Source organism: Parus major, chromosome 1A (genome assembly GCF_001522545.3).
Source record: "Parus major isolate Abel chromosome 1A, Parus_major1.1, whole genome shotgun sequence".
Classification (NCBI taxonomy): domain Eukaryota; kingdom Metazoa; phylum Chordata; class Aves; order Passeriformes; family Paridae; genus Parus; species Parus major.
The window spans coordinates 22,636,880-22,657,278 of NC_031773.1; the positions used below are offsets into that span (position 1 = coordinate 22,636,880).

At 37.1% G+C, this 20,399-nt stretch overlaps 1 protein-coding gene across 6 annotated transcripts in view; it reads left to right on the forward strand.

The window, feature by feature from the left end:
* The window catches only part of LOC107204647 (ankyrin repeat domain-containing protein 26-like), a 48,942-nt gene that overhangs the window by 14,563 nt on the left and 13,980 nt on the right, over positions 1-20,399 (forward strand). For 4 of the 6 annotated variants that reach the window (XM_015628151.3, XM_015628152.3, XM_015628154.3 and 1 more), the window contains 18 exons: positions 522-586; positions 1,614-1,725; positions 3,212-3,240; positions 3,341-3,407; positions 3,492-3,536; positions 5,143-5,225; positions 6,887-7,864; positions 8,705-8,913; positions 9,558-9,704; positions 10,621-10,654; positions 10,808-10,946; positions 11,196-11,409; positions 14,114-14,297; positions 14,677-14,823; positions 16,017-16,970; positions 18,502-18,654; positions 19,611-19,786; positions 19,983-20,076. In XM_015628151.3, the coding sequence (XP_015483637.1) occupies positions 522-586; positions 1,614-1,725; positions 3,212-3,240; positions 3,341-3,407; positions 3,492-3,536; positions 5,143-5,225; positions 6,887-7,864; positions 8,705-8,913; positions 9,558-9,704; positions 10,621-10,654; positions 10,808-10,946; positions 11,196-11,409; positions 14,114-14,297; positions 14,677-14,823; positions 16,017-16,970; positions 18,502-18,654; positions 19,611-19,786; positions 19,983-20,076 (3,830 nt within the window). The remainder of the gene's footprint in view (positions 1-521; positions 587-1,613; positions 1,726-3,211; positions 3,241-3,340; positions 3,408-3,491; positions 3,537-5,142; positions 5,226-6,886; positions 7,865-8,704; positions 8,914-9,557; positions 9,705-10,620; positions 10,655-10,807; positions 10,947-11,195; positions 11,410-14,113; positions 14,298-14,676; positions 14,824-16,016; positions 16,971-18,501; positions 18,655-19,610; positions 19,787-19,982; positions 20,077-20,399) is intronic. The other 2 variants (XM_015628153.3, XM_015628156.3) reach the window with 2 other exon arrangements.

A 20,399-nucleotide genomic window follows, 5' to 3' on the forward strand; every position in this document is an offset into this window, starting at 1 on the left:
AGCCTATATTTTTAAATGGCAATGCTTAGGGGTCTAGCTTCTGGGGAGGGGCTGGATAACAGTTTTGTCAGGGGAGATCTTTCCTAGTAGCACAAAGGGAGCATTGTTTTTTGGTGACTTCTTGGATGTTAGTGTGAGGAGATTTTGGATAATGTTTCTATGGTACCCCCTGTACAGTGGAAAGTGATGGTAGATGGCAAATTTTTGAGCTGTAGGCTGGAGAAACCTTGACTCTGTCTATAACAGAACTGCAGGACACTGGAGTATCTTCTGAATGTTACCCAAGTGCATTGGATATTACCTGTAGCTTTGTCAGCTATTGTGCATAGCCGTCATCTGATAGAAAGGGAGCAAAAGCAGCTGGAAGTGTAAAGGAGATAACATGATGTGTCTGGGTGGGAAGAAATGCATGAATAAAACTTGCTTCTTTATTTGTTTTCATCAATGGGACCTGTATCTTTGGATGTACAAACACTCAAGCATCTTACCTTATTAGCTTAATCTTCTTACCTTATTTTCAGGTGCCCTTCCAGCAGTGGGAGCAGAGCAAGAGGAAGAAGATGCTGAATCTCCCTGGGATTCTGAGGTACTTTTTTGTGAAGGACACAAGGGTTTCCACTGCAGGAAGTAGTAGCAAGATCCAGAATCACTTGAGAGCTTCCTTTTGATTTGGACACTACTGTTGATAAGGCTTATTTCCTCTTTTCTTGCTTTTCCCATGTTTGTAACTGGGGGCCCTTGAAATACTTCTGCTCTAGGCCAGCTGCTCAGTTAGGATTTGGATGAAGTTAGGTTGAGCTAATGGCTTGGGTCTCTGCAAAGGGCCTTTGAGTTCGGTTTCTAGTATAGTACTGAAACAGTGAAGTTCCTTGCTGCTTAAAATATTCTGACCTTTTCAGAGGGGCTGACAGGATTGTTGCTTTTTCAACATACAACCCTAGTCTGCTGACCTGGTTAGCTGTTGCCCTTGAGGTCTGTGGCCCTCTTTAAAGTCATGTTCAACAGAGACACTGCACATGCTGGCCTTGTTTGCCTTTTTCATTCTCTCTGTCTGTGGCAATGAGGAAAGTCTGCAGCTAAGTCCCTCTTGTTCTTGTGAGAAAAAGAGAGCTCTTCCTACCCCTTAAAAATACAAGGCTAAAATGTTGTTAGTTTTAAAGTAGTTGTAAACTCTGCCTTGCTAATCTTTGTTCAACCCAAATGGCTCTTGTAACTGGGAGCAGAACTGTGTTCATTCACTACCACAGGATATATGCCTAGGGCATGTCTGTACCAACTTGAATGTCAGATAAGAACAAATGTTGGACCACTGCAGACATGCAGATGTTGGTTCACAACCTGTGTCTTGAGTTACCATGTTAATTCTTTGGTTATCCAGTTTGTCAAGTTTTGTCAGCATGGCAGAATAGTGGTGTGAAGTTTTTGCCTAAAATCTGAAAACAAACACAAATGCTGTGATTTTCCAATATACTGTGTTTTGATACATTCTTGCCAAGGGCCTTAAAAAATGGTTTTGTATCTAGAATATACTTGATACTATGCTACATGAATTATTTTTTGTATAGAAATGAGTTGAAAATGCATTTGTACCAATTCTCATTCATGTGTTTTAGGTTACACAGGCAGATTCTGAAGTGCCAAGAAAAACACCATGTGGTGTGCTGCTCCCAGCTGCAGAGAGACACAGAGCATGCTCCCAGATTGTGTCAGGGGAAAGTGACAATGGTAACTTCCTGGTGGGATAATGCTTGTCTGAAAGCATTTATAGGCTAAAGTAAATTTTTGTCAGTGTCTGTCTTAGAAATGCTGTCATGGTGCAAGTGCAAACTTCACCAGTGAAGTTCTTACTGTTTGTTAATTAACACCAGTAATGACAGCACTTGCTGGCCACTTTGTAAAGGAAGTTCTTTGTATTATTTCTGTTCTTCAAATGAGTATCTGGTTTTCTTGGTTCAGGTTCTTGTTTCATAGTGATGACAGTGCATGTCTGTTAGGACTGACCTTTCTCAACATTTAATGTTCTTAGATGATAATGCAGCAGAAGACAGCTGTAATGTGGCTTAGCATTTTCATCCCCCCTAGTTTAACCTTTGGTAGCATGTGGATAGCTTTATGTTGTGCTTTGACTCCAAGTACAGGGGTTTTTGCTGAGGATTTATGCCTGTAGTTTGTGACAGTGTCTCTTGAGCATTGTGAGCAAAACTTTACAAGCTTCCAAGAGCTTCAGATGTAGTTGTTAACTATTTGTCATGGAATTCTGCTTAGATAAGAATTCTATTAAGACCAGTTTAGGATCAATGTGAAAAGATGGTAAAAGGTGGTTGTGGTAGTATTTCTAAGGTCTTTCCACACTGCTGGACTACCAGGTTTACTGAAATTGAATAGTGTTTGGTTTTGTAATGTTGGTTTGGGTTATTTTTGATATAAAATATTTTTAAAAATATTTAAATACAACATTTTTACCATGGAGCCATTCTTAATAATTTTAAGTATTCTTTCATATCCTTATCTATTGAGAGAACTCAAAGTGTAAGATGACTTAAGTAGATTTGAGAAATATAGGTGAGATTGTGTGGGTTGGGAAATGTTTTAACTTTGGACAAAATGTAAAAAACATATTTGGAACTATGTTACAAATGTAGATTAAAACCAAACAGCATTTTTTTCTGTTGTTACCCCGGCAAGCTAAACCACAACAATTTGATGAACACTGCCTTGATTCTACCTTGTTAGACACCTGTGAGGTTTCTGTGTCTGTAGCCATGCTTTCTTAGTCTCATCAATGGAAATGAAAATGCTCTTCAGTACTAAGCACTTACAGAATAATCACAGTCATAAAGCTGGTTTATGATCATTCATTACAGCAGACCAGCTTTGGCTTTTGAAATAATCCTTCAGCTCCTCAAAAAGAATAAATATTTTAATTTTGCTCTGTTAACAAGCATGACCTTACTGCTTCACCTGTATTGTTCTAGTTCTGTGATAATTATTTTTTAAATCCAAGGCGCATGGTGGGAAGTATGCATTGTTCTTTTCTTGTGTACTAAGACACATGCTGCATGATGAGGTGAATGGAATGTTCAGTATTGTTCTCTTGATGAAATAATGGTTGTGACTAATACTTAGTTTTAGAAACTGCTGATGTTGAATGGAGTAAAAGGTATCCACAATTTAAAAAAATAACATTTCCCAAAATATTCTTTACTTCCAGGTTTCTTGGAGAAACGCAGCAATTCACAGGTAAGTACTTGTTCATGTCAGACTGACTACTTATGTTTCTCATTAAATAGTTTGTACTCACTTTGAATTTGGTGTTTTATCATTGAATTTTCTTTCATAGCTGAATACTCCCATATCTGCTTTGGAAATGAATGAAACATCTCCTAAAAATAGGCAGCAGAAATCAGGTAGTACTTGCTTTAAGTGGTTCTGGGTTTAGCTTCATAATCTTTTAGGAGTATTTAATAAGGCATCTGCTTTATGTTTTGCAGATCTATTGCAGGAATTTGTTTTAGAAGATGTTGAGGATATTGAAGGTATTCATGACCGTCTCTTTTTCATGTTCTTTCATGGACAGACACATTGTCGTTGCAAATCTTCCCCTAATTTTAAATTAATGGTTCTAACAAGGTGTCCTGGAAACAGAAACACTATTGAAATACACACCTGTACATGTTTGTTCCCTCCTACAGTTTACCTTTCCATGATGTTGGCTTCCTCCAGCATACGTGTTGTCTTCTCCCCTTTTCAGACAGTCCTCAAGATGAAAGAACACTGTTGCCTTTTGTCTTTCCTGCCTTTTCCCTTATTCTCTGCTGTTTACACAGAAATTTCAACATTGATTAAGCACTATGTTAAATAGATCTTGTGGGCTCCAAAGATCCTAAAATCTTACTTGAAAACTGAAACTTCAAACTTAACATAGCTGCTGTTGGAAACTTCTCTGATGAGCAAGACTAAAGAGGAGTTTGAGTTTGATTACACCAGTCGTGGTAGGGATAACCTAGGACACATTCTGCAGTAATTTCTGTGGTGCTGCCTACGAATGTTCCTCAGCCACCACCACATCTGTCTGTTTTTACTGTTGGCTGGAGCCTTTTGTATTTTATAGGATGCTACCTACCTATTTTTCTCAATCTTACTCACTTTTTCTTGTTGGAAGGATACTGTGTCCCTCTTTAGCAGTGGAACTTTGTGTATAGAAGGGCTATTGTGTAGAATCCATGTCATTGTGGAGCAAGACAACAGGAGGTGAAGAATGATAATGGTGAAAAGCCTCCATCTTGAGTTTTTAGATGCCTCACTTGAGTTACTAAGACTTGTTTCTTTCTGAAAACTTGTCACTTGAAAGTGTACAATGTGCCTTCCACAAGAACAGTGACAGTGAGGTGCTGCTTCTAGACTGCATTTGGGATTATCTGGAGTCCAATTCTCTGGTGTAACAGAGATTCAGGGTAGGCTGTGAGGCTGAGTGAATGCATCTGAGAAGTTTGTGGCATGCCCATGTTATATAGAAATTCTGAGAGGGAAGAGTGGAATCCGTTTTTCAACAGTATGAGTGAAGTGTTCAGATTATGGATTGTTTCTCAGCATTGCACAAGTTTCTCCTTCAGTTCCCATCTGTGTCTTCTGCAACAGATAAGGCAGCAGATAAGGTAGATAAGTTGAAATACTGAGTCCAGAACAATGTCTGGAGACAGATTTGTTTCATGCATAGTGTAAAGCTGGGGCCTTAAAATCAAAGCTGTGATTTTTTTTTTCCATTGTTTTTTGTGTACTGCATATATGCACATAGGGAAATTACAGTTGCTGGAGCCATGTAACTAGTTACTGTATGGCACACAGCATTTTAAAGACAGAGATCAAGATAACACACCTTTAGGAAACAGGATTGGTTGATTTGTGACCACTTACAGCAATTTTCAGCAAATTTCCTTTAAATGTCTTGTAAGAAAGCCGTGTACACAGATGCATCTTCAGTCAGTTTTATGGTAATTTTTTTCTCTATGAGGTCACAAATTAGAGAGGATGCATTATTTTATGTTAAGATTTTTCTCATAAATGTGATTCAGAATGCATTCTAAATGGAAATAAGTAGTATTAGGTCATGCTGGTTATCAAAATATAGCTTTCTCACTGTAGGTGAGTACTCAGGATCTACTTTCCATATGTCATCAGCAGCTGAAAAAGAAGATAAGGATGCCATTGAAAACTATGGAGTGTGGGTACGTAACACCAAAGATTTTGAAATAAGAGTCTGAATCACTAAATTGTACTATACACATGTAAAGTAAAGGAAACCTATCAGGCAATGAATAATTCTGGAGAATCCTGTGGCTAAAGGTTGTATAACAGCCTGAAGTAAAATGAGATGCAGTCCTCTTAGGGTGGGGAAAAATCCTGATCATTATATTGAATACTTGCTATTACACTAATTTGTTTCCAGCTGGTTTGCTTAGACTTTGTTCAGTGTTCTTCCTTTGGCATGGTGCTGAGAAACAGTGCAGTCAAATTCTTTTTTTTCCCTATGCAAAATGCACATTCAAGTAAAAAGGAAGTTTGTCTGTATGCTGATCTATTTTATTAAGTATGACTGGTCTTCCACTTTTCAAGAGAAGAAGAAACAAAAAAAGTTAAATTTTGTGACCTTCTCAGTGCTTTCCCTGCCTCTGCAAAATATGTGCTTGTTTGGCTGTGTTAGGAAGTGTTTGAAAAGGTTTCTTTTAGAGGACATTTTAGACAGGAATAAGGTAGGCATCCTATTTGTGTTGGGCCTACAGCAGGAGAGGGAGAGGGCTGGATAGAGGGGTCTGGAGTCTTCTGTAGGGCAGTGGAGCAAATTACTTTTACCCCACACCCAGGTACAATGAAAGGGGAACATGCTTAATATTAACAGGCAGAGCATGGAACTTAGGCCTGCTTGAAGGTGGTAGTGGTTGGGCAGCAAACTTGGGGAATGGAAAGGCTGGGACAGATGGCAGCTGGCTGAGGTGTTCCTTCCCCCTTCTGAAAGCAGGAATTTTTGCAGAGAGGGGAGGGCTTGGATAATGAGAGAGAGGAGTTGGATGGTCTTAGCCCGTTGGGACTAAGGCTGCAGGCCTGTATGGAAGGCACTAGGAAGCTTTTGGGGAAGGAGCATGTTGGGAGGAATGAGACACGTGATGGAAGCACTCAGAAATGTTGAGGAGCAGGGTGTGGGGTCAGGGACATGAGGGAAATAAGGGCAGGTTGAGTGAGGCATGGTATGGTTTTCACTTAAGTTTGGGTTCCTGACTTTTGGGATGAGGGAAGGAATGGGCAGTTTTCCCTAATAAATGCTTTTCTTCAGAGCTTGGAGTGGAATTGAACATTTCTGCATATGGGATGAAGAAACAGACCTAGTTATCCATGTGGTGGACAATAAAAAGGTTGTTGTGTTCACTAACATTGTATTAGCTGGCAGGGGATTATAAAATGCCAAACAGTAGAACAGTGGAGGAAGGAAGGTGAGGAAACATAGGCAGTTCCAAAGAAAAATTATATTAAAGCAGTAAAACATGAAAAAATAAATCATTGCTTTCTAACAAAGGCTATTTGCTACAGAAAGCAGGCAGGCCTAAGGACAAAAATAACCCTCATCTAGACAGCTCCAATCCTAGAAAAACTGTTGTCTCGAGTAAATCTTAGTAGCGAGTAATTCTGAAGAAAAAAAGCTTTATTTTTAAGAAAAAGGTAAGTGAACCTTTAATTTAGTATCCCTTGATTTGTATCGTAAAAATTGCTTTCAAAGTATATTGATGCTCTTATTTCTGTTACATGATAGGATGAATTTGCAATGGAAATTACCTAGATTAATTGTAACTTCCTTTTTTCTTGGTAATCTTTTTGTTTGTACCGTTCACTTAAGGATAAATATATTTTAGAAACTACCAACTTGATAGAAAAAACAGCACATGAAAATGAGACTGACAAGGCAGAAGTTTCACATCGGGAAACCCTAACAAAAAATGAGGAATCACACAGTGCTGACAAGGAGTTAAATCTAAAACCTTGGGAAGAAAGATATGAAAGAATGTGGGTTGAAAATGAGAAAAGGGAACTGAAAACAAATTTTAAAAACATTACAGCAGAGCTGAAGCAGTTGTTTGGTGAAAATGAAGCTGGGGAAACTGCTTCCCTTGTGGAAGAAATATCAGAAGATGGCTTTGGTGAAGAATTGAAAAGCTCTCATATTATTTCATCTCCTGTGACAGAATCAAGTAGTAAATTAGAAAGCCAAGGTGAATTTGAAGATATTAAACTTAGGCTAGGTGGAAAAGTACCCAAAATGGAAATTGTATTTCCAGGTATTGGTGTTCTTCCTGATCAAAATAGCTTAAAGACAAATGTAGAAGATATCTGGAATACAAATGAAGAAGAGAAAGGAAAGAAGGAAATGAAATATGAAGGAGAGAAGAAGAAAATGGAAAATTTTTCCAGTATGGAAACAGAAGAGAATGATAATGGAAATAGTAAAAATGCAGAGGAAGGTCCTGCACATTCCCTGAGACATAGCTTAACATCATGTATTTTGGGTGATATTTCTAATAGCCTTCCTAAAATAAGACCTGTTTGTACAAGTGATGAAAATGCGCATTCTGTAACAGAAATGAAACTTAAGAAATACTCTGGTTTTAATGATGATGTTCCCAAAGACTGCCTTATCAACAGTAATATAGGAGAAACAGAAAGTCTTTTTGTTAGTGCTCAGGAATCGTGTGGCATGCTGGAAAGAAGTCTTGATGAAGAGCTAAAACAAGACATGGAAAGATTTAAAAGTAAGATAGGAATGCTGCAAATAGTGTTCCTGGCTTTGGAGAAAGAGAAGGTACAGCTGCAAAAAGAGGTAGTTCACCAGCTACTCCTTATTCTTTAGTCTTTCTCCATATCAGTGGTCCTGTTCACTTCAGCTATTCATCATTAAATGAAGATGCTTTGTACAAATTAGTTGTTGAATGAAAATACAGTACTTTTGAATAAAGAGAGCAGTGGAAAGTTGCCTTTCCCCCCTTTTTCAGAAAACACAGAACACACTGCTGTTCCAGTTTAACAGTACATGGTACTCAGTTCCAGTGTACAAAGTTATTACTTCATTGACATAAAAAGAAGTGCACACATTAAATCAGTTTTGATTCTGAAACAAGGAATGAAAAATAGCTTCTGAACAGGGTCTTGACTGAATTTTCCATTTGCTGTGATTTCTGCATGATGTGTCTTCATTGCCCTTCACTTAAATTCCTGTTTGCTGTGAGTGGAGTTGTTTCTACTTGTGGGTTTGGAATCTTCTTCCCTGCTACCCTACCTGCTCTTGGTGGAGGAAGCAGTAACCAAGCACACTTTCATTTGATTTTTTTTATTTCTGTTTTTATAACTAACATTGTGCAGTCCTTCTAACTCTTTAATCCATCAGTAATGCTTTTACATTTTTGTTGTTCATGATTTAAGATACACTGTTGTTTTGTTTCTAAGGACTGTGTTTCTGTTACATCACAGAATCTTGAGTGAATTCAAAGTACTTTCAATGACAATACACCTTGTAATTTAATTTTTGTGAAAATACTTGTCTATATTTTTTTTCATTTTACACGTTTTCAGAGGTAAACCCTGAATTATTCAATCTTGCATACTGTGTTTCTCTTTTATGGAAATACTGATTAATACTTGGAACTTAACTTTCTTCTTGTAGGTTGAGAAGGAAAAAAGCAAAGAAAGATGTTTCAATACCCAGACAATGTCAAAAGAGGAAAATGTTGATAAATTAAATACGCAGCCAGGCAACATTACTAATCAGCAAATGAAAGAAAAGCTTACACTAAGGAACAAAGGCTGTTTGAAAATGGAGGATGAAAACACTACAGAAGAAAAAGTCAACAAGAATTTTTTACCTGAGGAGAGGTCAGAAATTATTAAAATGCCAATGAAAGTATAAACTAAAGACATGATCTCTAATGCTTATTTGTAGGATTACGCAAGTCTTTTAGGTTTTCTAATATTCTACTAGTTGAAGCAATTTCATTAATGCTGAAAGCAATACTGAGTAGTCCACTGCTTCACAAACATTTAAGAAAAACACATTTATTTTTTTTTAGGAAGAGGGAAAAGATATTATCAAATGAATCTCAAAAGTTTGAAGGAGCCATTGATATGTTTATGAAATCCTAAGCAGGATTTGATAAAACTAAGAAGTAAGGAGTTCTTAGATTCACTCCTTAGTTTCAGAACTAGGGAGTGTTCTTCTGTCTGTCCTTCAAAGGAATCTCTGTTTTTAATACTTCTTCTAATGTGGATGTAAGATATTGCCTGAATCTAGTTGAGGTTCCACATTCTCCCCTCATTCCTAGGGCAAGATTTTTTAAATAGTTCTTTTGAATTGTTTTATTATTTTTTAATAACAGTCCTTTGAGTTAAGTCTGTGTTTTAGCAGAGATATTTTTCATCTCAGTTATTTCCGGACATCATCTTAAGTGTGTCTGTTTCAAATAAATACTTTCTGTAAAGTTACTCACTTGGTAATTTCTTTTTCTTTCTGTTCAATGTAGTGAATTTGCTTTGAATCATGATGTTGCAAAGGAAAATAAAGGACAGGCTTCGAAGCAGAAGGCTAATCAGCAGATGAGCTCTTCCAGTGGGAATAATTTTCGAGTACCAGATGACAGCACTTCCAGTGAAGCATCTCAAGAAGGAAGGTACTGAGTAAAGGAATGTTATAATTAAAACTTACTTAATGATAAAAATTGATCTAAAGCTAAAGGTAAGATTTTTGTAAGCATGCTGTGCACAGTGGTTTTTGTTCCTTCATGTGGCAATATGACATGATGCTTTTTGTTTTCCAAAACACATCTTTTTTGCTTAATGTGCTTTGAACATCTTAGCCAAGATCAGTATAAAGACAATGTGCACAAGTGCTGAAAAATTAGCTTAAGGCCAGTGTATATGTGAAAATGTATTTTTAAAAAGGGGGAGGGAGAGACACAAGAACAAAGTTGCTATTTTATCACCTGCACTATAAAATTTGAGACTTTTTACTTTTTATGTTTTTTCTTCAGCTCTTGACTTCTTGCCTACCTTGAGCTTAACTGTAGGGGGCAAAACGAGAAACAGAAATTGTTGACAGGGTACAGGCACTGTTTAGCAATAGCTAAAACACTGGTGTGTTGTCAACACTGTTTTGGTCAGAAATCTAACACACAGCATTGTGTGGGCTGTTCTAAAAAAAATTAACTCCATTCCTGTCAGCCTAAGTACACTAGAGAATCAAAAATTACGGTTTTTTGACCCATAAGGGAAAGAGTTTAAATACCAAAGAGAACTAAACCTGTAGTACTAAACAGGGAGTGCACATAACTGTATATCTTCATATCTGTAGCTGTATGATTCCTATCACTTTGAGTGAACAGTTATTTCAACCATTTGCTGAATATCTTGTGAAAAAAATAATCCTCCAATAACATTTTTTTTCCCAGTATTCGCCTAAATCTAAAAAAATTATTGTATTAAAGTTTGCTTTAATTCCTACTGAAATTAGGTTTTCAAAACAACTTTAGATATTGTTCTTAATGCAAGATACACATTACAGAACTGAAATATATTTCTGTTTTCCAGACCTGCAGCAAAAAAAGCAAGTGAAAAAAACAAGGTACTGTAAAATTAGTTTCTTGATAAACAATCTTATCAGCTTTTAATCACTCTGATGGGATCAATCAGATATGGAATGTGAATAAAATAACGAGTTATTCATGCATCTGTAATATTACATAGTTGTATACAGAAAATACTGTATTGTTTGTAGGTCAGCATACAAATGGATGTAACTGATGACCTTGATTTAACTCACTCATCTGAAACAACATCAGAGGATGTCAAATTGCCAACATCCACCTACAAAGATGCTGTGTTGCTCTTAGAACAGCTTACTGTGGATCATACAGGTATGTTCTAAAGTCAGTTTTTCCTCAGATATTTGAAGTTTCTCTTCTAAAACATGGTTTCTTTGTGTGCAGTCCTAGGTATCTTGGTTTATTTATATTTAAGATAACACCTCCCCCTTCGTCACTGTCCTGTGTGTATACAGAGCAGCTGTTTTTCCTATTTGTTTCCTTTTCCTTTGCCTGAGTGGTGGTTTTGTCTTCTCCTAAATATAGTATATGTTCCTCTTTGTCTTTTCTGTCTCAAAACAGGTTCTGCTATTTTACTGAAAATTCAAAACATACTTCTTAAATATGAACAAATAATAGAGCATGAAAAAAATCGGTATGCAACGGTCTGGCGAGAAGTAAAAAGATTGGAAAGTGAAAAGGAGGAATCAAAATTAAGAGCAGAAGAGAATCAAGATTTGAAATCCATATTGGCTCATCAAGAAGTGGAATGGAAAAGTGATATCCAAAGCCTTAAGTATGTAATCATCTGTTCTGATAACGTGTTTCCTTGTCAGTGTTAATGTGCCAGAAGGTGCTGATGATAGATGTGATGGATGAAAAGCTTGTAGACTTTTGATTTTCTGTATTTTGAATCCCATGGGAAAGTTATGCTATAAAGGAATGATGTAATGTCAGGAAAAAACACCTGGATATTAGTGCCATCTAAAATCATCCGGATTTTCTACTTTTTTTTAACAGCAAGAGAAGAGAACAACAGAGTTTTATGGGAAAATGAGATTTACAAGAGAGGTGATTTAAATGAGATGTGTATGTTTTTGTCTTTGCTGTTTCTGTTGATGTATAGTATTAGAAATTCAGGTAACTCCACATCGTGAAACTCAGAAATGTTTAGAGAAGCATGGAGTGCTTATTTGCTTGCATGTTTGCTTATTTGAAAAGTCAAATTCAGGGCTGTCCCATTCTCTATAATCCTGAGCTAGGCTTGGATGATGTGAGGATTTTAACCACTGTTTGCATCACTTCAGACATGAGTAGCTGGCACACGCCATAGGAAACGCAGCAAGAATAAATGCAGAGCCTTGCTTTGGGAAGGAAGATCCTCTTGTGATGATATCCTGAGGATGGCCTGGCCAGAGAGCTTGCTGAGAGGACCTTGGTGGTCTTGCCAGAGCAAGATGAATATGAACCACTATGAGCTGGCAGCTGAGAAGGCCAGTGGCGGCAGATTGGGAGATGGAAGGGAGTGATTATCTGCCCCTATTCAGCACTTACTGAATGGCATCTAGAGCACTGTGTCCAGTTTTTGGCCTTCTAGTACCAGAGGGATCTTAGTTGTTGTGTGTGAGTTCAGCAGAGAACTAGCAAGCTGGTCAGGGAGCAGGAACACCAGCCCTGTGAGGAGAGGCTGAGGGAACTGAGCTTTGGGTTGTGCCTCCTGGTATGTGAAAGAGGATTATGAGGAAGCCAGTCCCAGCTTTACCTCAGTTGGACTCCAGCAGTGTGTCATGGTTGAAGCCCAGCTGGCAACTACACCCCATGCAGGTGCTCACTCACTTCTCCCCCATTCAGTGGGATGGCAAGAAGAGAATCAGAAGGAGAAAAGGGAGAAAGCTCGTGGGTTGAGATAAAGACAGTGTAATAAGGAAATCAAAAGCCGTGCACACAAGCAAAGCGAAACAAGGAGTCCGTTCGCCACTACCCATGGGCAGGCAGGTGTGGATCCGTCCCTAGGAGAGCAGGGCTCCATCACAGGGAACAGTTACTTGGGAAGACAAAAGCCATCACTCTGAATATTCCCCCCCCTTCTTCCTTTTGCCCACTTTATATACTGAGCATGATGTCATATGGTTTGGGAAATCACTTGTGTTGGCTGGGTCCACCTGTCCCAGCTGTCTCCCCTCCCAGCTTCTTGTGCACCCACAGCCCCCTCGCTGGTAGGGCAGTAAGAGAAGCAGAAAATGCCTTGTTGGTGTGCAGATGTTGCTCAGCAACAACAAAACCATCTATAATATCAACTGTTTTCAGCACAAATTCAAAACACAACTCCATGTGAAGAAAAGTTACTTTACCCTAGCCAGTGTTTTTCAAAATTCCCAAGTATCTAACAAGTGTGAATAATTATTTTCATTCTTAATAAATTATGAAAGCAATTACTTTATGCTAGCCTTACACTTATAGAAGCTTTATTTTTGTGAAATTACCCTAAAAATTATATGTAAAGCTTTCTTCCTTGCAGTATAAATCATTGAAATACAAATCTTACTGTCAGTCTTTCAAATGATTTATTAGAGACTGCTGCTACTTGCTTTTGCTGAATTCTAAAGCAGATTTTCACTTGCCAGCTCTGTCGTTATGTTAATACTATTTTTTTTTTCCTGTTGACTGTTGCAAGGATTTGAGAAAAAATACTCAAAATAATTATGAAACGCAAAACTGCTTTTTTATTTGGGTACTGTGGGCACACTATGGACCATTTCTTACTATGTTGGTGCTTACTGCTGTTTGTCTCAGTTAGTAAAGAAGTTGACATTCCCTAAGGATTTCTCTGTAGGTTATCATCAAAGTTAAATTGCTGTTGTTTCTTCCAGATGTAGATCCTTAGAGGTTTAAAACTATTTTTAAACACATTAAACTCAAACCCTCCACATTTCTAAATAAATTTTTGAAAATTGATCTTGTTCCTGAGCAAATAGAAACTTTCCTATGCTTTTCCTATGGTCAGCCATTGTTTAAGACTTAAAAGGCTTGTTAAAAAATTGATGGGTCTGTCAGAGAGATAAGTGATGTGCTGCTTCATCAGCATTACTTGCAGTTACTGAATCCATAATATGCAGGCAGTGCTCATCATATTAAGAAAATGTGTATTAATCATAGACAAATGTTTATGTTGCTTTGCTAAGAAAACAAATTCCTCTTGATTCAAGTGTCTGTAATACGTCTTCAAAAGTAACAGAAATGTGCATACCTCAGTATATTTGCCTAGATAAACTAAAAGGTGATAAAACAGTCAGTGGTTTATTTCCATATTTTGTAAAATTGATACCATGGATAATGGAATGATAATAGAATTTTTAAAAAGTTAAACATTAGAGTAAAAATATAAAATCTGAAGATATTTAACCTTTTTATGGTTTGAGTTGTTTCTGCAAGTTCATAGTGTAAAATATCTAATTTTTATATCAGTGCTTTAGTTTTTCAACTGTACTGTTAAATCCCAGGTTCACTTTGAAGCAAGAAGAAGAAAAGAGACTCAGAGTAGAAACACTGTATGAGAAAACAAGAGAAAAACTCAGAAGGAAAGAAGAGCAATATTGTAAAGAGATAGAGGAGAAACAGCAACTTGAGTTACAATCAAGGAATTTAGAAATGGAGTTAGTAACACTGAGAAAGCTCTTCAAACAGGTATATTAGATAATGACTTAAACACCTTCTTATTTTCTGCTTCTTTTTAATTGGTGTTGTATTCCAGTATGCCTAAAGAAGAGGCACTTTGTTCATGGAAGAGGCATTGGGTGACTATTTCCAGATTTCTACTAGTTTCCAAGTAGTCTGTTCCCTTTTCTTTTGTTTGTATTTCAAAGCCCAACTTTGAGTTATTTTTCAAAATGATTATAAGACATTCTGTATTTCTTCTAATTTTTCAGAAGAAAACTAAAATTTTTAGAGGGATTATTGTAACTGTGGAAAGTAAAAATACTTAAAAGAATAAAAGGGAGAGTGGAATGATACTGCTAGCTTTGATTTTTCTGAAGGTGCAAGTAAATTAATTGTTTTATTGTAGGTTGAAGATGAGCGTGATGAAACACAGAGACAGCTGTCTCAGGAAAAGAGTGCCAGAGCCCTGCAAGAAGGCATTTTGAACAACCACCTTTGGAGACAAAAGGAATTAGAAGAAGAGACAAGAAGAACGATAGGAAAAAGTTCAGATGTAAGCAGATTTTTTTTCTAATTAATTAAATTTTGTCATGTTTGTTCTAAAGTTCTAATAAAACTTACATTTTTTTTTCTGCTTCTTGATGGATTATTTACAGTTTATCAGTGTAATTTTACTGTGCAAATACCTCTTCTGTTTTCCTTTACATCTTAAAAGTTCTGGAAAGAAGTATCAGTGCTGTATGTACTTACACTGCATGTACAAGTAGAAAGCTAAAAGAAAACACTGTTTATGCTGTTTTTTCAACTGTCTTGTTTTTATTTCCTTGACATTTTATCATCACTTGTAGGATTTCTAGCTGTGAAACACATAGCTAGCTACCTACATCCAGACTGACCAGGAAGGAAGTTGTTTGACACTAATTCTTTGTTCCCCTTACTTGGGGGTTTTTTAAATTATTGATTCCCTTATCAAACTTGAAGTATCAAGTTCTTTTCCACCTCCACACATTAAAGTTTTATGAAGGAAGATCAGCAATGAATTAAACTCTCTATAGTAGTTAAAATAATGGATGGAGAATAAGCAATCATGAACACTACCAAAAAAAAAGAAGTCTTGAAAAGTTTACTGAATTTACTAAGAATATTAAATTCTTGGAAGAATTATTTGTTCTTGACTGTGCTGCCCAATAAATATAGAGTGGCAATATTTACATGGAAAAAAATTTCTATAATAAAACAGGTACTATACAGGACTCTTGTATCAGAGGGATGATTCAGCTGTATAGTAAACTTCCAGCAATGCTAAAAAAAGCATTGAGAAGACATTTTAAAAGGAAAATCCCATTTTTACCTCTGGTAAACAGAGATTTTACCAGATTGGTAACACAGCTAAATTAATCAAAAAGGGAATATTTTAAAGGCATGCTCACACAAGAAAGCACTGTCATTTTATAACCTTTATATCTGCAATATTTTAAATCATTTTATTATTTAGTTGCTGGTTTATGGGGAAAAGGCATTATGTATTTGGCACGTTTATTTATGGCTATGTTACGCTTTCATGCTATGCCTCTGTCTATGAGACACATGCAGTGGCTCATAGAGTAGCTTATGTCTTATCTGAAATTTTGTTCTCATCTTTGAAGTCATGTTGCAATGTTAGAAACAAAAATGTGGTTTAATGCTGAAGTGGTTTTGTAGATTTATTTCCCACCTGGATATTTATTCTTGTTCCCTGTCATTCAGGAATCTGACACTGAGAGAGAAAAGGATCTGTTGTACAAAAATCAGTTACTGCAAGATGAGATTGCCATGCTAAGACTGGAACTTGATCAAATAAGACTTAGGCACCAGGAGGAAGAAGGAAAATATCTAGAGGAAAATGAGACCTTAAAAGAAAAAAACGAAGATCTCCAAAAAGAACTTAAGCTGAATGAGGAAACCTTAACACAAACAGTTTTTCAGTACAATGGACAACTGAACTTACTAAAGACAGAATCTGCAATGCTGACTTCCAAACTTGAGCAGACAAAAGAAAGCAAAGACAGACTAGAGACAGAAATCGAATCGTTTCGTTCCCGCTTAAACACGACTGTTCAAGAACTTGAGCGTCACCAGTCATCAAAAAGTGATGCTGAACGAACATTTCAGAGAGAACGTGATGAATGGCTTCGCCTGCAAGACAAACTCAATCATGACCTTTCAGACGTGCGAGAAGCCAACAAGAGCTTGTCTCAGCAGCTGAGTAAAGCTGAAAGCAAAGCTAATAGTCTGGAAAATGAGCTTCACCAGTTAAGACAAACATTCAGAGAAAAAACATTGCTTTTAGAAATGACACAAAAAGAATTAAGTCAAAGCCAGTGTCAGGCAAAGGAATACGATCGTGCTCGACAGCTTGAGAAAGACCAAGTAAACAAACTTACAATAAAGCAGGAATCCTTGCAGGAGCGCTTGGGCCAGCTCCAGAGTGAAAACCTTTTACTCCGTCAGCAGCTGGAAGATCTGCAGAACAAGGGGATCATCAAAGAAAAAGTAGTGAATGATGTACAAGATCGGTTTAATGATATTTTCAACAAACTCAGAGCTGATACTGAAAAGCAGGTTTACCTAGTGGAAGAGAGAAACAAGGAATTAAATGCCAAGTGTACTGATTTAAGAGAACAAGTCTTCAAATATGAGACAGACAAAATAGAGAGAGAGGTAAAATACAGATTTACTGCAATTTAAAGTTTTCCAGTTCTTAAAATCATTTTGTGTTTCTAAAGTGTGTCAGTTATAAGCCATATGCATGGGACCAGATAATGATGATTTGTTCTGGTTTGTTGTGTTTCTCTTGAAATTGTGGAGGGTTTGGTAAATGGGATATTACTGCTCAGATCCGAGCAGATAGCAGAGAAAATGTACCCAAGTCTCCTTTGATTAAGAAAGGTGATTCTTCTCTAGAGCTTCTTTCATCTCTTTTCCTTAGTCCATTTTTTGCTCTATAGAATTGGTTTAGGTATTTGATGATTTTTTTTTAAGTATTGCACTAATGACACAAGTAAGAGGGATGTGAAAGGAAGAATGATCCAGTATGTGACAGCTGAGAAATGAAGATGCAGATGAGTGAATATTAAGTTCCTACAGAGGAAAAACATTGCCTCTCCCTAAGTTGCTGTCAAAATTGAAGAGTGTTATAGTGTCCTGGTATTAATTTATAAATATTCTGGGGCCTCTAAAGGGTCTGCCTGGAGAATGAATTGTTATCTGTGTTCCTAGGAGTAGGTAGGGAATTCTGTAATGATACAGTATTCTGGCCAATTTCAGGTAGAGTATTGGCTTAAAAATTGCCTTACTCATTTTGTTTAATCTCCCTTTCTAGAAAACAGGAACTAATTAAAGTCAATATTTAGACATGTGTACTGGTATACAGTTGGTCTCCTTTAATGATTTAAAATAGTACAGTGATTTAAAATTACACTTCCTTCTTCCTAACAAGTCTGCAGTCTTTGAGTGAGATAAATACAGGCATGTGTGACATAACTGTATTATTCTTCATTTGTCATTTACTCTAAGGTATGTGTGGGGAGAGTACTCCAGCAACACTGTCAGTCATTTTAATCTTTGAATTGCTGTGTATTCTTCATACCAAAACAACAGGTTCCCTTTGAAAATAGCACATTTATATAATTGTATGAATTCTCCAGGTTTTAGTAAATCTAATATAACAGTATAAAGGTAGGTGTTATCCTAAAACATGCTTATTAAGACAGCTGTAAGAGGATGTGATTCATCATATTCTTAGAGTATATCTAAAAAGAGCTTTTAGATATAGATACTCAGTTATATTTGTAAAATGTAGGAATAGAACAAAGAATGATTTGATACCAAGTCCTGCCTTTAGTCAACAAAATAGTACCTGCAGTCAGATTATGGCTCTTGCATCACAACAGATTTCTTTGGATTATGTTAGAAAAATTCCCATGATTGCATTGTGTGCTTATGCATGGTTTCAAGATACTTGGATCTTTTTTATCTATTAGGAAACAGAGATCCTCATGAGCAGCTGCTGACAGTTTGGAGATGCTCAGCTGAGAAAGATGTAGAGGTGATTGTGTGACTTCCCTGCTGGTGACAGAATTTCACTTGCATTCAATCCAAAAACGAGTCTAACTATCATCAAATAAGTCAACGTAAAGGCATTTTTCATGTTCTTACAACTTTATTCATTCTCATTGAATTGTTTCATTAGGGCATGATCAGACAGCTGCAGCAGGAGCTTGCTGATGCTCTTAAAAAGCAATCTATGTCAGAAGCTTCACTCGAAGTTACTACGCGTTACCGCAGTGACCTGGAGGAAGACAAGTTGTGCTTGCAAAAGGAATTGGAAAAGGCTAAAACCAAGGTACATAATGTCTGTAATTATATGAGTGAATCCTAGGGTGGCAGTTAAAAGCAGGATTGGATGTTGTCCTAAAACAGCAGGAAAAAGACTCAACAGCATAGATTTAATGATATGTGAATCAATTGCATGTTTAATAAACTTGGTGTCCCTGTCTTTGACATGCGGACGTTATGCCCTTACTTGGACAAAATTTTTTATTTACTAAGGTGCTTTTCACAATACATTTATGTCTATATTTATGTCTTGTTGCCTTTGGTTTAGCCAAGCAGATTATCTGATTTCTGAAGAACAGTAGAAGTATTGGACTGCTGTGTTTGGACATTTTTATGCTGTCCTGCTTTCCCCCTGCCCCCACTTCCCCCACCCTGCCCTGTCACCAGGTAACACGTCAAATTCTGATTGCTTTTATAACTTATTCTGCATTTTTTCCCCTTCTTTGGCCCTGCTGTAATTTGCCATCCTTAAGTGGTTTTCCTGCAAGGGAAATATAAGCTATTTCTGAGTTAGGGACTGCCTTTCAGTGTTTTTCCAAGGTATGGATGTATAGAAGCCTTGGAGTTCTAAAAGGAAAATAATATAAAATCTGATCCTTATGAGGGCCTTGTGGAGTCACTACATACAGATGAGCTTCTTAATTCATGTTTTCACAGAGGAGCAAGCAAGTGAATACAAAGAGCATCCTAAATCACCAAAAGGGTCAGAAGGGTCAGTGTTAGTGCTTAGAACCATGCTCTAGGAAATTCATGGAGGGATGGGAGAGGCCACTGTAGAAGATTAGGAAGTAACACAGCTTGTGTACATTTGCTAGTAGAAGCAAAACTTTGAAAGTTCTTGAGATGATTACAGTTCTTTGGGCACAGGGCAGATACCTGCAGCATGTGAATCCTTGGGCAGCAGCTGACTCCTCTGTCTAAAAGCTCACATGACAACTGTGGATTCTTTCTGTGACTTCACAGTTGCAGGAGGTGGAAGAAAAATACCTAAATTCTGAGCGTTGTGTTCGTGACTTGAAGACTGCCTTGGATGATAAGGAAAGAGAAGCAACAGCTTCTGCCCTGAAACTGCAGGACCAGCTGTTGGCATCTTCTGAGACTAACACTACTATAAAACAACTGGAAGAACATGTGCAACAGTAAGAGAACACAGTGGGGTGAGGTATCTGTCACTTGCAGGGGTTGGCTGGAAACCACAACATAGATAGGTAGTCTTGTTGCATCACAGCAAATTATTAAGATTTTGAAGGATGTTGTGTTTTACTATTTTGTAGTGTTCTTTTGGAATTGGTGCTCTGGCAGATTTTTATAATAAGACCTGTATTTCTTTTTAAGCCTTGAAATTGAAAACACCAGATTGGAAGCCACTGTCCAGCAACAAAGCAACAGGATTGAAGCCCTGCAGAGAGATCTGCAAGCCTCTGACTCAGTAAGCTGCTCATAAATTTCTCCTTTAGTGATTCCTGAGCTGAGTTACATATTTCTGTGAGGAAATTTTATGATGAGATTTTCTGGAGAGCCAAGAGGAGCTCATTTCCTGCATTTTTCTGAATAGAGGCTGCTCAGAAAGCAGCCTGCTCTACTTCACAGCCATCCGGCTTTGAAAATTTTCCTGTGCTATAGCAAGTCAAACATAACACTCTAAAAGGTAAGGATTTGACAGCAATACACTGGTGTTGCTATTATCTGCTTTAGACTCTTCATAACATCACATTCTGCTTTGGTGTGTTTTATTTAAGGTATTCATCAAGT